The sequence below is a fragment of the Aethalodelphis obliquidens genome, unplaced genomic scaffold (assembly GCF_003676395.1).
Source record: "Aethalodelphis obliquidens isolate GAN/ISIS:26980383/991018 unplaced genomic scaffold, ASM367639v1 scaffold28, whole genome shotgun sequence".
Taxonomy (NCBI): Eukaryota; Metazoa; Chordata; class Mammalia; order Artiodactyla; family Delphinidae; genus Aethalodelphis; species Aethalodelphis obliquidens.
The window spans coordinates 8,118,476-8,134,071 of NW_020837972.1; the positions used below are offsets into that span (position 1 = coordinate 8,118,476).

Below are 15,596 nucleotides of genomic sequence, written 5' to 3' on the forward strand. Positions count from 1 at the left end.
AGACTGTTCCCCAGCCAGCACCATCTCAGGCTGCGACCCTGGCGGCCTGAATCGATCTCTCATGGAGTTGAGGAGAGATTGGCTAACAGGAGCCCCTTGCTTCGGGTGGGAGACACCTGGGCCCAGAACCTTTGAGATTTGACTCTCAGGTGTGGTTCTCTTGTCAGGGAGTAACCTCCATCCTTCCAGTGTTGCGGGAGGGCGTCCTGACTGGCAGCCCAGAACAGAAAGAGGAAGCAGCCAAAGCTTTAGGCCTGGTGATCCGCCTGACCTCAGCGGACGCCCTGAGACCCTCCGTGGTCAGCATCACTGGCCCTCTGATTCGCATCCTGGGGGACCGGTTCAGCTGGAACGTGAAGGCGGCTCTGCTTGAGACACTCAGCCTTTTGCTGGCCAAGGTGAGTGACTGATGAGTTCACACTCTCAGTCCATTCAGGCCTTAGAGAATGGATTTGTGTGTAGGATGCTGGCACGCGGTGTCCCGTAGAGGCGGGGTGACAGCTTATCTTGGGGAATCGGCAGAGCAGAGGGAGTTAAGACTTTGGAGTCAAGACGCACTGCACATGGTCAATTCCAGGTCCGCCACTTGGTAGCTGTATGGCCAGAATGACCTTGGGAAAGTTACGCAGCCTCTGAGCCTGTTTCCTCACCTGTGTTTTGAGAGTACTAAGACTGCTTGCCTCTCGAAGGGCGGTGTGACACAGGGCTCAGATAAAATAACATCAGGCACGAGGCCTGACACATTCTAAGCACTCGACACACCAGTGCATGTTAATTGCTATTATTTATAAATGGGTCAAAGGACAAAATCCAGGGCCATGTAAATACAATTAAAACCTTGTTCAAAAACATTTCCCTTCTTTATGACCACCTCATAAATGAGGTGAAAAGAATCTGAGGAGAGAATGAAAAGGGAGTCTGAGAGCAACTGCAGTTAACTTCAGTTTTTGCCCAAAGTGTCAGAAGCAAAGATTGAACACATTAACTGTTTCTGATGTTTTATAGTGTAATAATTAAGCCCTTTGGATTTAAAAAAGCATAAACAGCCAGGATTTGTTGTTGTTAAAAAAAAAAAATTTCTTACTTGAGGTTTGGGAACAAAAGCTTAAGATTTGTAGCTTTTTCCTTTTGGGAGAAAAGTGTGGGGAGCATCTTCCCAGATAAAAAATGGGATCGTGGGCATCAGCCTCATTCTGTAGGAAATTGAGTCTTTTTTTTTTTCTTTTAAATTAAGTATCATCTTTACATTCTGTGCTGTTCTTTTCTGTGTTTTGTTTTGTTTTTTTAAACTCTGTATACAAATGGAGCCCTTCCCTCCTGGAATTTGTCCCTTAGGCCACAAGCCAGGTGCCACCCATAGGCAGGTGGTTCCCCCGCAGGTTTGCCAGCTTCACTCTGTGGTCTGCCTCCCAGCTGCCTGCAAAACCCCGACCCCAGTATCTCCAAACTTTAATTGGCATTGAACCTCCAAACAGCTACTTTGATTTTCCCATTTAGCAATAAGTAAATCTTTCATCTTGGACTCATCTGTATTTTGTCACAAATGTGCCTGTTTTTGTATGTGTGGTCGGGGATTAGAATGGATTGTTAATGAGGGGGCGCACATGTGTACAAGGATGACCTTCTGAGGCTGTTTCATAGGATTGTTCTGAAGGCTGAATGTTAAATGCTCAGTAGATGGTACCTGCCCTTACACACCTGGTCCATTTCCCTGTCTTTGCACTAAAATGTTCTTCCATGGTACTGACAGCGTCTCCCAGCCTGCTCTAGTGTATTTGGAGACAAGGGTTTCGAGTCACTTGTCCACGTGGACAGGGCTTCACTAAGCCAAGTCCACGGCTCCCTTGGTGGTGGTGGTGGTGCTGGTGCTGCTGGTGGTGCTGGTGGTGGTGGTGGTGCTGGTGCTGGTGCTGCTGGTGGTGGTGCTGCTGGTGGCGCTGGTGGGGGGATGGTAGTGGTGGTAGTGGTGGTGGTGCTGGTGGTGTCATCCTCCCAGTGCAGCGCAGGATGCTGAAAACAGAAGAGGAGACTGAGTGTGACCTCTCTGTGCTGGGCGCCCCTGCCTTAACAGGACATCTATTCCTGGCCTATGTGTGGGAGCCAGGGCAGCTTATGGTGGTTTGTGATCATTTGTTTTTGTGCCTATAGTGCACTGTGGCCCTGGACTCCACCTCAGCTGTGCTTTTGGGTGTGGGTCTCTCAAACAGGTTGGGATTGCCCTGAAGCCCTTCCTGCCCCAGCTGCAGACCACTTTCACCAAAGCCCTGCAGGACTCTAACCGGGGCGTGCGCCTGAAGGCTGCTGATGCACTAGGGAAGCTCATCTCCATCCATATCAAGGTGGATCCTCTCTTCACAGAGTTGCTGAACGGAATCCGGGTCATGGAGGACCCGGGTGTCAGGTAAGGCCCTGGTGGGGAGAGGTGTGGCCGTGGGGAGGCCGGGCAGCTCCTGAAGCAGCCTGGGCCCTGCCTGTGCGGCGGGAGCATAGGTGAAGCAGAGCCAGGTTTTAAGTTGGGTGTACTGGTTCTGTAGGGACACCATGCTTCAGGCCCTGAGGTTTGTGATTCAGGGAGCAGGGGCCAAAGTGGACGTGGTTATCCGGAAAAGCATCGTCTCACTCCTGCTGAGCACGCTGGGACATGACGAGGTACAGTGGCAGGTGGACGTGGGGCTGGGGGGCTCGGCTGGTTTCCCTTCTCTTTCCTTTGGTTAGCATCTCTGCTTTGTGTTAGAAGAACTTGGTCAGTAGTGATAATCACTCCCGACATTCGTATCACTCTGGTTTACCACGCCTCTGGTAGTGAGGGAGACAAGGCGCGTCTTGATATCAATATTGATATCGATGATGTGTTGTATAGATAAGGAAAGTAAGGTTTTTAAAGTCCCAGGTCTCTCATTCATTTGTCCTCTAGTCTTAAACAAGTCATTTTCCCTCTCTGCCCCTCATTTCCCCAGTTGTAAAGTGAAGAGTTTCGTTTATTGGTTTAGGAAACATTTGCTGAGCTGAAGGGCCTAGCCCAGAGGTAAATGAAGCATGGGCACAGCCCTCAGGAAACTGTCTGGTGTCTGTCCAGGTGGGAGGGCTTAGCACTGTTTGAGAGGGTGAGACTCACTTGGGGCTGCACCCTAGCAAGTGGTAGAGTCAAAACCAGCACCTGAGCCCCGTGACTCCTGGTTCTGTTCTGATGCCGTTACTGTAGCCCTTCCTGACCCCGTCTAGAAGCATTTGTGAAGTACCCCTTGACAGCCCAGTGCTGTAACGGGCCCAGGAGGGCTTGAGCCTCTGAGAAGAATTTTCTCTTTGCCCTCTGACAGCCCTCTGCTGCGTGGCCAGATGTACACTGTGGGGCTGATCTCTGGAGAGAGGCCCCTGGGTTCACATGGAGCTACACCCCGTCGTCTGCCCATGCATGGGGCCGACTATCACGGCCCTCTAGCCTTCTCTGGGGTACAGATGGGAGACTCCACCTTCTTTTGGTCACAGTCTGTCACGGTTTTTATAGGGCCATGCGCAGTGCAAGCAAAAGTTAGTATGTAAACCAATTTGCATTTCACCACAATGGAGCTTAAAATAGATCCAGAGTGGAGAGAGTGGCTGTCGTGTCAGAGAGAGCCAGCTTTAGCCTTGCTTGGCACCTGGGCAGGGAGCTCAGAGGCCCAAGGTGCTGGCCAACCACCCTCTCGCTCAGAACTTGCGCTGGATCGAAGGTGGCAATCCAGAGTGCCAGCCCAGCTGATGCCTCCCCATGGGCCCTTGAGGCTCTGGTTGTTTGTTTTGTTTTGGGGGAGGCACGCCAAGTTGGCACTTCCTAATACTGTAGCACATAAGCTGAATCCACTGTGTGGTGTCCCGTAGTTAGCTGGCAGGGAGAGCAGCAGGGCTTGTTATGTACGTGGCTTTGGTTTTGACACAAAACACTCGGCCTTTACCTATTGCCTTGGGTTGATCAGCTCTTCAGTTTAACTTCCCGGGACAAACCTGAGTAATGTCGGGGCAGCAGGGAGTCTCTCTGGACATAGGCGGACACATGAGCGGTTCGGGGGTGGGTGTGGGGTTGGGGGTGGAGCTCCAAGTGGTCCTCTGACCGCCTTTCCTGGGCACTGTGGGCGGGAGCTCGCGCCCCTCCCCGCCTCACAGGGCTGTTGATAGTAACTGAGATAATAAATATGAAGCATTCAGGCTTGTAAGAAGAAAGGTGCTATGTAAATATAGTTACTCTTGCTATTACGATGATGATTAACGTATGCACACAGGCTGGAGTTTTCTAAAATTAAGTGCTGGGTGTGTAATTTTTAACACGGCACCAAGTGGCAGCTGCAGTGAGTGGCAGTCCCGCTCTGGCGGTGGGAGCGTGGAGTGCCTGGAGGGAGGACTGGACTTAGGGTCCGCCTTCCTTCCAACGTTGTTCCCGCGGAGCCCGTGTGGGCTTGCATCCCCATTCACTGCCTTCTCTGCTCCGTCAGGACAACACTCGCATCTCCTCAGCTGGGTGCCTGGGGGAACTGTGTGCCTTTCTGACGGAAGAGGAGCTCAACACTGTTCTTCAGCAGTACTTGCTGGGTAGGCCTCTTGTGTCCACGGGGGGCTTTCTTTTCAGGGCCTCTCTGTCTCCCCTTCCCCTCAGAGGGTCTTCTGACAGTGGGACCACCCTCTCCTTGGAAATTCAGCTGTTAAAACAAAATGGAGTTTCTGGGGGTTCTGCAGCCCCGAGTGTTTCGGCTCCAAGAACACAAGCCACAGTCTGGAGCAGTTTGTGAGGGATGGCTGCTTGACATCCACTCGGGGCAGGGAGGCCTGTGTGCAGTGTGGACTGGGGTTTCTGCCAGGCTCTGAGCTGCCACATGAGTCTCAGGTTGGCGAGGTGGGCTTCGTGGGTGGTGGGCCATGCTGTGAGGTACAGGTTGACCCCAGTGTGTCCTTGCACCCAGCGGACGTGTCTGGCATCGACTGGATGGTTCGGCACGGGCGGAGCCTGGCTCTCTCCGTGGCTGTGAATGTGGCTCCCAGCAGACTCTGTGCAGGCAGATACAGCAGTGAAGTTCAGGACATGATCCTCAGCAATGCCATGGCAGACAGGGTAAGGCTTTGGGGCAGCCAGACTTGGTGCTCAGAGACCTGGGTTCAAATTTTACCTTTGCCAGTAACTTACTGTGCCCTTGGACTAGTACTTGATCTCTCTGGGCCCCAGTTTCATCATCTGAACAGTGAGGAGTTTGGGTTGGAGCATCTAGAGGTCCCTTCTAGGTCAGAAGGTCTCTGATTCCTGACCTGGGAACTAGTGACTCGGGTTTGGTTCATCTGCCTCACAGCCACGGCAGACCCTCTCCATGAGAGCTGCCGTGGGGTGGGGACTGGTGGGGAAGAGGCAGGGTCCCTGGAAAGTCCTGGGGAAGGGCTGGTGCCTGGCCCTGCTGCCCCGGGGACGGAGCCGGAGGCCACCCCGTCTAGCTCTCTCCTCTCTCCACAGATCCCCATTGCTGTGAGCGGGGTCCGGGGCATGGGCTTCCTGATGAAGCATCACATCGAGACAGGAGGAGGACAGCTGCCAGCCAAACTCTCCAGCCTGTTCATTAAGGTGAGCAGGGCAGCCAGGCTTGTGAGAAGGACCCGTGACCAAAAAACACTAGAGCTGTGTCCTCTGTATTCTAGGAGCTCTCCATGGATAGCCTGCGGCATCTCTGAGCCCATAGGGCTGGAATGCAAAAGAGTCGTGTGTGAGCTTTTCTCTGGAGGAGTGCCCAACTTTTTGTCAGGATGTCAAATAGACCTATGACCCCAAATCACGCTAAGAACCTCCATTTTAGGCATTCTTTCTAGGCACACCAATTTTGCAAACTTTGGGGCAGACCTGGGTTCAAATCTTAATAAACCTCCTCTTCCCTGCCTGCCTTTAGTAGGCATGACACTTACTAGTATGGCTGTCGTGGTGGCTGTTGTGGTGGCTGTGAGACCCAAGGAGGAAAGCTGGGGAGCCTGATGGCGAGGCCCCAGCCCCTGTGTAATAGAGCACACTTCTCAAACGGTTGTGTGCACACAAGACAGAACCAGAGTCTGCATGCTAAGAGATGCGGCCGAGCCTGAGACCCTGCCTTTGTAACCAGCTCCCAGGCAATGTCAGTGCTGCTGGTGCGCTGACCTCGCTCTGAGTAGTGAGGTTCCCAAGGCTGACTGCACCACCCTGCAGGCACCCACAGTGGAGAGTTTACAGGGCCCCGATTAGATTGAGCCTGTATGACGGCATCACCCTGCATGCAGCTTTTATCAGCGTTTATTACTGATGACCTGCTGTGTGCCCAGCCGGGCTAGACCCTGAAGGTGTAGAGGTGAACAGTGCAGACAGGATCTCTGGAGGTGGAGGTACACAAAAAGCCTGTGGGAAGGCTCTGATTTAGATGGGGCTGTCAGGGAGACCTCTAAAGGCTGACGTTTGAGCTGAGCCCTGAAGGATGAGAAGGAACCAACCAAACGAGGATCTGGGCCAAGCACGTCCCAGGCAGTGGGACCAGCCAGTGCAGAGGCCCAAGGCAGGAAGCAGCATGGTGTGTTTGCAGAAGCTGAACGCCCACGTGGGCCGAGAGTGGTGAGCAAAGGAGAGACTGGCATGAGATGAAGTGGAAGAGAATAGGGTCCGAATCACACCTGGTTATTACCCTCCCACAGTGGGGATGGCATCGGAGGGGAGCAGTGGGGTCAGTTTCCACGATGAAGAGAGTGTCAGGGCAGAGTCTGGGCTGCTTTGAGAAACAGACTGGATGTGCCTGGCTGAAAGCCTTGCGCTCCTCTTCATAGTGTTTGCAGAACCCATCCAGTGACATCAGGCTGGTGGCTGAGAAGATGATCTGGTGGGCAAACAGGGACCCACTGCCTGCCCTGGACCCCCAGGCCATCAAGCCCATCCTGAAGGCTCTTCTTGACAACACCAAGGATAAAAACACCGTCGTCAGGGCCTACAGCGACCAGGCAATCGTCAACCTCCTCAAGATGAGGCAGGGAGAAGAGGTGTTTCAGGTGGGAATCTGGGACTGGCGTGCCTCCCCTGGGCGTCTGTGGGCACTGGCCTTGCAGGCCTTCTGCATGACAGTGTTTAAGCATCACTCTTCACTGCCACCCCATCCGTATGCATGAGTGTTGACAGGCAGATTGTAGTCGAGTGACAGGTCTGGTGCCTAAAAACACACTCCTCTACTCCTGAGGTGTTCAGACGTCTTTCAGCAGCAGAGTCCCTTCTTCAAATAGACTTTCACGTGGCACACAGCCCTACAACAGATCCCACAGTGCTGCCCGTTGAGGCCCAGAGTCCTGTCACTCAGTCCCCTGCCCGCTGAGCAACCTTTAAAGCACTGAACAATACCTCACCACGTGAAAGGCGTGATGAGTGGTTGTCTTGGCTTTCCCTGGATCCATCTGATTCCCTTATTTTGCCAGATTCCACCTCAGTGGTTCTAGTCCTGGGTTAACATTCATTTTTGTCTTTGATTGGAGAAATCTGAAGCCATATTTTCTGACTTCGTCTCCTTGTTTCCATCTTCCCCCCAGTCCCTCTGCAAGATCCTGGACGTGACCAGCTTGGAGGTGCTGAATGAATGCAACCGAAGGTCTCTGAAGAAGCTGGCCAGCCAGGCCGACTCCACGGAGCAGGTGGACGACACCATCCTGACCTGACAGACCTGGGCCTGTCCACTGGGCTCTGCATCAGCATTTCAGCTCCACCTCTTTGTTCAATGTTTTCATTTTTGGAAATACGTTTGTTCTGATGGGGAGCTTAGGAGATGGCGTTCCCAGAAAGTATTTTAATATTATCAGCAGACCACAGCCAAAGCCTTAAATCAAACCCACACACAACTGAAAATTGCCTCCTCCATCTCTCACCCTTTTCTTTGGAGACGAGAAGGAAAAGCACATTGGTGAGCCTCACCCAGTGGTAACCAAGAGCTGCTTGTCCGTTCTGCATGTAGGTCTGGAACAAGGAGGCTCAGACTTCAGCTTCCTGGTCTCCTGTGCTTGAGCTCTGGTCCCAGGGCCAGTGCTGCCAACCTTTGCCTAGATCCTGAGGGGCACAGAACCGTGGAGGTGTGCCCAGTGTGGTGTGCCTTGGTGTGGCTTTTCAGCATTGTGTAGCCCAACTGGATCTGACCCTCCAGGTGACAATGACACACACATAGCCCTAGCAGTTCGCAAGTCAGGAGAGGGGTATAGGTTTAAATGCAGGTGGTTTGAAGGAGGGATGTTTAATAAAGGCTTTGATTTAATCTTGATAAGCAGATTTTAAAAAATCTCCAAACATCCACTAAACATGAAGCTTCCTGCGTCAGGAACAAGGCAAGACTTGCAGCTGTTTTCATAAGCACAGTCAGCAGTCTGATTTCTGGGCATCTCTCTCCTGCTCTTGGAAGTCTTGTAGATATCTACAGACTTCTCTGTCCTGAGGTCGGGTATCAAGGGGGGTGCAGCCAGGCCTGTGTTCTCACCTGCTGTGGAGGTTACAGGGGTCGAATTAGCCACCTCCCTGCTCTGTCCTGACTCAGACCGGTAGGGAGCTTCTGGGAGTCAAGTTTTAAAGAGAAACTCTTCCCCTCTGTGGAATAAGAACAAACCACATTCCTGTAATCAGAATTGCCAGAGGAAACCAAAGTTGCAGTTCAGCATCTGCCTCCTTTATGAATGACTTCCTTCCTCCTAGTTCTTGGAAGGCTCGTGATCCAAACGTCCTGTCTGATGGAGCACACTTCTCCGGGCCCAGAGACGCAAGTGTTTCTGGGCTGTTTCCCTGGTCACGATATGGGACAAACTTCTATCAAAATTTCTGGTCAGAGCTGTAAAAGGAAGAAAAATTGAACATGGTGGTCGCAGACTCACTTTATAAAGGGCCTGAAGTGCTATACCAAAAAAAGCAAGGCTTTGCTTATTAATGATGCAGCAGAGATAGAAAGTAGCCTTGTGACTCAGCACTTCTGATGAATAAGACAAGGTGACCTCTGAGATAATTGCTTTCTATGCCTGAGCCGTATATGTCACAGGACTTCCTATTTTCTTGCAGCAGACACGGTCTCATCAGGCTCACTGTAAATGTAGAATCCCAGGGCTGGAAGGGACCTTGAGAGGTCAGCTGAGCTGATCGCCATAGCCAAGGCAGCCAATAGTTACAGCTCTTGGTAGCCATGGTAACTGTTCTCTGCTTCTGGGATTCAGATGGTCATCAGCATCCTCCCAGCTGCCTGGGGCATATGTCCAGCAAGCCGTCTGCATATGCAGTCACCTCTGCCAGTTAGCTGTGGGGAGGCAGATGAAGTTCCTATGTGAGGGGGCGTGGGCTGGGAGACCTCTTTTAAGCACCTGAGGTAAGTCTTCAGTGTTTCCTCTAGAATCTTAGAGGCTTATGTCTACCTCTGGTGTTCAGTCCCCAGTCTGAAGTTGGGAGGGGAGCCTGATGTACTTAGAGGTGGAAGAGACTCAGTAAGCAAAATCCAAAGGAAAAACACCAGTTCCAGTTCCAGAAACTGGAGGAGGATGAGATCTCTCTGTTCAGGATAGACGGATAAAGGTTGATTTACAGACGGAGATGACTCAGAGGCTCCCCGAACATACTGAATTGTATTTCCTGAGTCTGGAAGGAGGGTGTGAGCTCCCAGGAAACGAGCTGTGAAGGGCTGTCACAGCCATGATGATGGAGCAGGCAAAGGGCACCCCATCAGGCCAGAGTCATAGCAGTCCTGAAAACAGCTGCCCAGACTGAACGAACATCCTGGAGGAAATGGAGCTTAGCTGCAGAGACCAAAGCTATTTGCCCTGGTGGTTGGTTTAGCCTTGGACGAGTCACCCAACGTTTCTAGGCCAATTTTCTCATCTGTATAATGAGGAATTTGGAGTGGAAGCTCTCCATATGTCTTAAAGTTATCTTTTGGGGGTTAATAGTAATTAGATGACATTTGGCATTTTTTTCACTTAATCCACTCAACCTACGGAGTAGTTTCTCTTATTATTGTTTTCCTGAGGAGGAAATTGAGGCACAGAGAAGTCACAAGGCTAATAAGTGGCGGTCTGTCCCCAGAGTCATACATATCTTTAGCCTTTCTCTTATTCCTACTGAACTGGCTAGTTGGGCACAAGCACCTGCCACTCTTTAGGCCGGGGCCTGCAGGCCTCTCACATCCTGCAGCACATGAGGTAAAGTGCTGAGGCGGCTCCAGGTGACTGGCCCGGGGCCTGAGCCACCCCAGGCCTCCCCCGGCAGCTCTGTGGGCTGAGCCATACCTAACCCCACGTACAGGACCCTTGCTGTCTTTAGAAAAGACATTTCTAAGACTTCCATGATCCTCTAGAGAGGGGACTCCCATCTTTCTCTGCCATGTGTTTGAAAGGCAGTGACAAAATGGTGTGCCTTTAGCTAATCCAGGGACAACTAAACAGCATTCTCAACCCTTAACTCTAGGAGCCTCTGGAATCATGGGCGTCAAGACTATTTTAAAATGTTGGGGAGTGTGACATGGTTCATGTCTCTTCTAGGAACCAAAGGTGAGTTCCCTTGGTCCCACTGCTGTGATGCCGGAGGGCTTGGGAGAAGGGCAAGGGACCTGCAGGGTCAACACTATTTTATTGGCAGGGATTTGGGGACGTTATTTTACTGAGAGCTGATCTCAAAACAAGACAGACAGTTGGGAATGTTTTTCTTCTGAGTACAGTTCTGTGCAGACTGGTCTTTAACTGCTACAAGCCTTTCTAAATAAGAACAATAAGAAAAACAGGAGCCAGCCTAACTTAAAGATCTAGGTTCTAAAATATTTTTAAGGAAACGCAGCTATTGCTTTAGAAGTCTAGTACAGGGACTTCCCTGGTGGCGCAGTGGTTAAGAACCCACCTGCCAGTGCAGGGGACACAGGTTCGAGCCCTGGTCCGGGAAGATCCCCCATGACGCGGAGCAACTAAGCCTGTGCGCCACAACTACTGAGCCTGCGCTCTGGAGCCTGCTTGCCCCAACTAGAGAAAGACAGCATGCAGCGACGAAGACCCAACGCAGCCAAAAATAAGTAAAAAAAAAAAAAAAAAGTCTAGTACAGAGCGCCCTAGTGGAGCTGCACAGACTTGGAAGTCAGGTTTAAACCATGACCACTACATATTAAGCCAGAGCATGTCCCCTAACCTCTCTGAGCCCATGTCCTCATCTGTACAGTGACAGTACAGTGACAAGCCTCACAGGCTTGTCTGGAGTGAATGAGGTAATGCCCTCCATACATGGCTGGGCACGCGGGAGGTGCTGCATATGTGGAAGATGTGATTAAAGTGAGGTATACTGACAAAAATGGACTGAACAGTGGGCACCTAGTACCATTTAAGGTGCGTCGCAAGTGCAGTGCTCTTATCCAGGGGGTAATTGCTGGACCCAGAATTTACAAATGTTAATGTTTTGAGCCTGAAGTTTGAAAAGCTATTAACTTAAAATCAGATTTTTCTTGCAGAGTGATTACTGCATTTGAATATCTAAAACACTGAAAAAGAGGTGTGTAAGCACATGGTTGGGGCTTCACTGTGCCTGGGCTGGAAAGCACTCCCCTGTCATTGCTGGAGCAGTGCTTCCGACAGGAGAGGCCAGGAGCCTGTCCCTGTTTTATGAGTACAGTTGAGGTATGGAAGGAAAGGAGCGTCTCTGAGGTTGTGTGGCCAGTTGGCTGCAGAACTGGAAAAAACCCACATTTCTTGATAACTCTGGTCACCACGTCCCAGGGCCATACTATAAAAATACTTTTGGAAGGTGAATTTAACAAAGGAAACAGTCAAGTTCTTGGCGTGTGGCTCTCTGGAGTGACTAGGTTTCACCTTTCAGAAGAGGTGGAGCTCAGTTATTTCACTGGGTAGTTCTCAGCTGCTAGGAGGGTTCCCTGCAGGCCTCCCTGGTGGAAGGGTAGTGTTGATATTAACAAAGCTTAGGAAACTAGAAAAACTGGTCCAAGGATTATTAGCTCAGTGGGATTTCTGGGTGAGACTCCTGAGTGTGTCTGCATGGAAACACCGGTCACTTTGTGATGCTGCTCTGAGCTCTCTGGTTGAGATGGCAGCCTGGTCATAAGCTACGTTAGATCTTTCTTACCATTTAGGTTCCCATGGAAAAGGGAGGTGGGAAGCTGGGTGCAGCAGTATCTAACCCAGAGTTGCTCAAACATTTTGCTTCAAGACTCCTTCACACTGTGAAAGATGATAGAGGACCCAAAGAGCTCTGGCTTATATGTAATTTGCCTACTGATACTTACCATCTTAGACAGCAAAACTGGTCAACTATAAAAGCTTTATTAATTCGTTTAAAAAGAATAAATCCATTACATATTAGCATAAATAACCATAACAGATATTTTTTCCAAAACAAGCCATTTTATTTATTTATATTTAAAATTTTTAAAATTTATTTTGGCTGTGTTGGGTCTTTTTTTTTTTAACATCTTTATTAGAGTATAATTGCTTTACAATGGTGTGTCAGTTTCTGCTTTATAACAAAGTGAATCAGTTATACATATGTTCCCATATGTCTTCCCTCTTGCATCTCCCAAAAGCCATTTTAATGAGGAGAGTGGCATTGCTCTGCATTTTTGCAAGCCTCTTCACTTCTGGATTCTCATGTCTCCTTCTGCATTCAGTCTGCTGCAATGTCACATATCATGCAGGCGCTGGAAAACTCCACTGTACACTTGTAAGGAATGAGTGGAAAAGGCAAATGACATCTCAGTATTGTGAAAATGTTTCAACTTAACAGATCCTTTGAAAGGGTCATAGGGAGTCCTGGTGTCCCCAGCCCATACTTTGAAAACCGTAATCTCGAAGATGGGAGAAAAATCCTACTGAAGGGTTTAGTGGGAGGGGGTTTGACCCTGATAACGTGACAGACCCCAAATTTGGCCCACTCCTCACAGAAAGCAAATTCCAAGAGAGTTCAACCAGATTCTTTTTTTTAAACTGGATTATTTCTGATGTTCCTTCTAACTCTTTAAATTCTGTGTGTGGCTTCACTTTAACTGAACAGAAACCAAGTGCCTACCATGTGCTAGTCCCCAGCGGATATCAGGATGGTCAAGGATCATCCTGCAGTCAAGGAACTTCATGGTCACTTGATTTGAGGGGGCTGCCGAAGCGCAGGGCAAAGCGATTGCCAAGTCTCTTGATATGGCCTCAGGCATGCAGGTGAGGGGGTAAAGGGCCAATTCCCAGTCCCATCAAAGGGAGAGACCAGATGGTTCCCTTTAGTCCTTCCCTCTTGGACCAGCATGTTGGACGGTGCCCCATCCCACTCATTTGAAGTCCGACATTCAGCGTACCTGCCCTCTCAATTCTTGTTTACACCGAATTCCCCCATTACATGATTGCAGCATATGCTTCCTCCTTCGATACCTATTTCAGCAACTTTAGAATCCATTGCTGACCAGTCTGAATTGTTCCCTCCAGGCCTCCGCTACACTGGCCCTCATCTCTCCTACTGCTACCCTGAGGCACCTCAGGCATGAGGGTCCCTCTCCTTTACCCTCAGCCTCTGACACCACACTTCTTTACGCTCCTCTTTGCCAGTTGAGCTTTTTAAAGTGCTCTTAACCCATCTTCCTTCTACCCTTACTGCTCAGTCCTTACTGTTCACTGGCTGCCAATCCTCTACCTACGCTATCCTGAAAAATACTTTATTCACCCCACTGTTCTCACCAGCCACTCCATTTCTCTTTTCATTCACAACCAAACTTATTGAATGAACAGTATATACCCACCCCTCCACGGCATCACTTTCTGTTCTGTAAACCTGTGTACACTCCTGTCCCCCTTACTCCTTGGTTTTTCCTTTTAACACATATTTGCATTCTCAGAATGTAAGCTCCACAGAAGCAGGGATTTTAAAGCTTTATTTACTGCTACATCTCCAGCTCCTCCATCAGTGCCTGGCACGCAGTGAGCCCTCAAATGTACGTTGACTCATCTTCCCCAATTGTACCATAAGCTCCCCGAGGGTGGGGCTTTGTTTTGTTCCTGTTACATCTTCAGTGCCTGGCACCTAGTAGGCACACAATACTTACTGAATTAGCAAAGGAATCCAGTTGTCAGGTAAATTTTGTGATTTTTATCTTATTATTTTTTTTTTGGCTGTGCCACGTGGCTTGTGGGATCTTAGTTCCCTGACCAGGGATCAAACCCGGGCCCCTGCAGTGGAAGTGCAGAGTCCTAACCACTGGACCACCAAGGAATTCCCTATGTGATTTTTTTAAAAAACACTAATTTGGTAGATATCGTTTGCATACTATCTTTTGCATCTGTCCCTTCCTTCTGTTACCTCACACCTGGGCTTCGGCAGTAACCTTTATAGCTCTGCAGCTGAAATCCGTCCTGCATGCTTGCACCAGATAACTTTCCCCAAAGATTTTGATATTGCTCCTCTGCTCAAGAACTTTCAATGCTTCCCTATTGTAGTTTCTAATGTATGAACAGGTGGTACTGCAAAGCTCATCTGTAAGCTGGCTGTTCAGAACAGTGGAACAGTTTCCCATCAGTGGCACATAACTGCTACTTACCTCAGATCACAAAAGTTTATGTCTATTTCTAAATATAGACTTTATAATCTAGCTACCATAACATAGCTCCAGTCATTGAATTGTAGTTTAGATAATTTAAAACAATGTTTCTAGAGAAAAATGTGCTCACAGTTTCATTTTTGGGAGCCAGGCACACATCCTGGCCTGCAGGGGATTCTCCCTCAAAGCTAAAATAGATGATCCTTACGGCTGTGACAGCAGCTATCTAAATACACCCGCCATTCACAGCTCTCTAAATTCCAATTCCATCATGAAATCTTTATGATGAAATCCTTTCCCCATCATTCTAGCTGAAAGTGATAGCTCTCCTCTGAAGTCTAGACTGCTTGACAGCTATTTCCTCTCTTGTATTGTCTTGTATATTTTATTTCTCATGAGTGTGTCTTATCTCTAATGAGACTGAAAGCTCCTGGAATGGAAAAGCTCTACCCTATAGTCTGTGGCACATAATAAATAGTGAGTACTCATTAAATGGCTACTTGAATAAATGAAGGAATTAATGCCTATTGCTTTCCAGAAGGCAGGCAAGTCAGGAGTCTGGATAATGGCCAATTCTGTTCTACTTCTTCAAAGTATCCTACAGTCCTGATATCAGGAGGCTGCCTTGGGCATGTGTGCTTGAGTCTGCAACAGGAAATGGCCGAAAGCATGAATGAGTCAGTGGAAAATGACCTTGGTTTAACAGCATTAGTTACTGTTTATCACATGCCTATATGAGCCAGGTAATTTGCAAACATATCTCTAATCTTTACAACTATTCTGAGGAAACTGGGGCTCTGAGACATTGTGATGTGACTTTTCCAAATCTCGAAGCTTTTAAGAGATGGAGCCAGGATTCTAAAGCATCTGAACCAGTCTCTGATTCCAGAGCAGGTTGAGAAGATGATCTAGAGTGACCTGCCTCACTGGCTGGTCAGGGGAGGATGTGCTTGCCTGGGGAATACTCTGAGGCTTCTTTCTTCCCTTATATTTCCTAAAACTGTTGGATCAAAGGCGATCCCACTAACCTTTCCCAGACCAAGAAGCATTTTTTTCAGTGAT

General features: G+C 49.3%; 1 protein-coding gene and 1 non-coding gene across 3 annotated transcripts in view; one reads left to right on the forward strand and one right to left on the reverse strand.

Moving 5' to 3' along the window:
• The window catches only part of GCN1 (GCN1 activator of EIF2AK4), a 56,835-nt gene extending 48,577 nt beyond the window's left edge, over positions 1-8,258 (forward strand). Inside the window, exons 51-58 of one of the 2 annotated variants that reach the window (XM_027124574.1) lie at positions 168-398; positions 2,208-2,401; positions 2,535-2,649; positions 4,467-4,563; positions 4,932-5,080; positions 5,471-5,578; positions 6,793-7,011; positions 7,540-8,258. In XM_027124574.1, coding sequence (XP_026980375.1) covers positions 168-398; positions 2,208-2,401; positions 2,535-2,649; positions 4,467-4,563; positions 4,932-5,080; positions 5,471-5,578; positions 6,793-7,011; positions 7,540-7,665 — 1,239 coding nt within the window. In that variant the 3' untranslated portion in view covers positions 7,666-8,258. Of the gene's footprint in view, positions 1-167; positions 399-2,207; positions 2,402-2,534; positions 2,650-4,466; positions 4,856-4,931; positions 5,081-5,470; positions 5,579-6,792; positions 7,012-7,539 lie in introns of those variants that run through there. The other variant, XR_003436694.1, reaches the window with a different exon arrangement.
• Positions 8,259-14,137: 5,879 nt separating this feature from the next.
• TRNAG-UCC (transfer RNA glycine (anticodon UCC)) lies at positions 14,138-14,209 on the reverse strand. The gene has a single exon. It is a non-coding gene; the product is annotated as a tRNA-Gly (tRNA).
• Between the last annotated feature and the right edge of the window lie 1,387 nt (positions 14,210-15,596).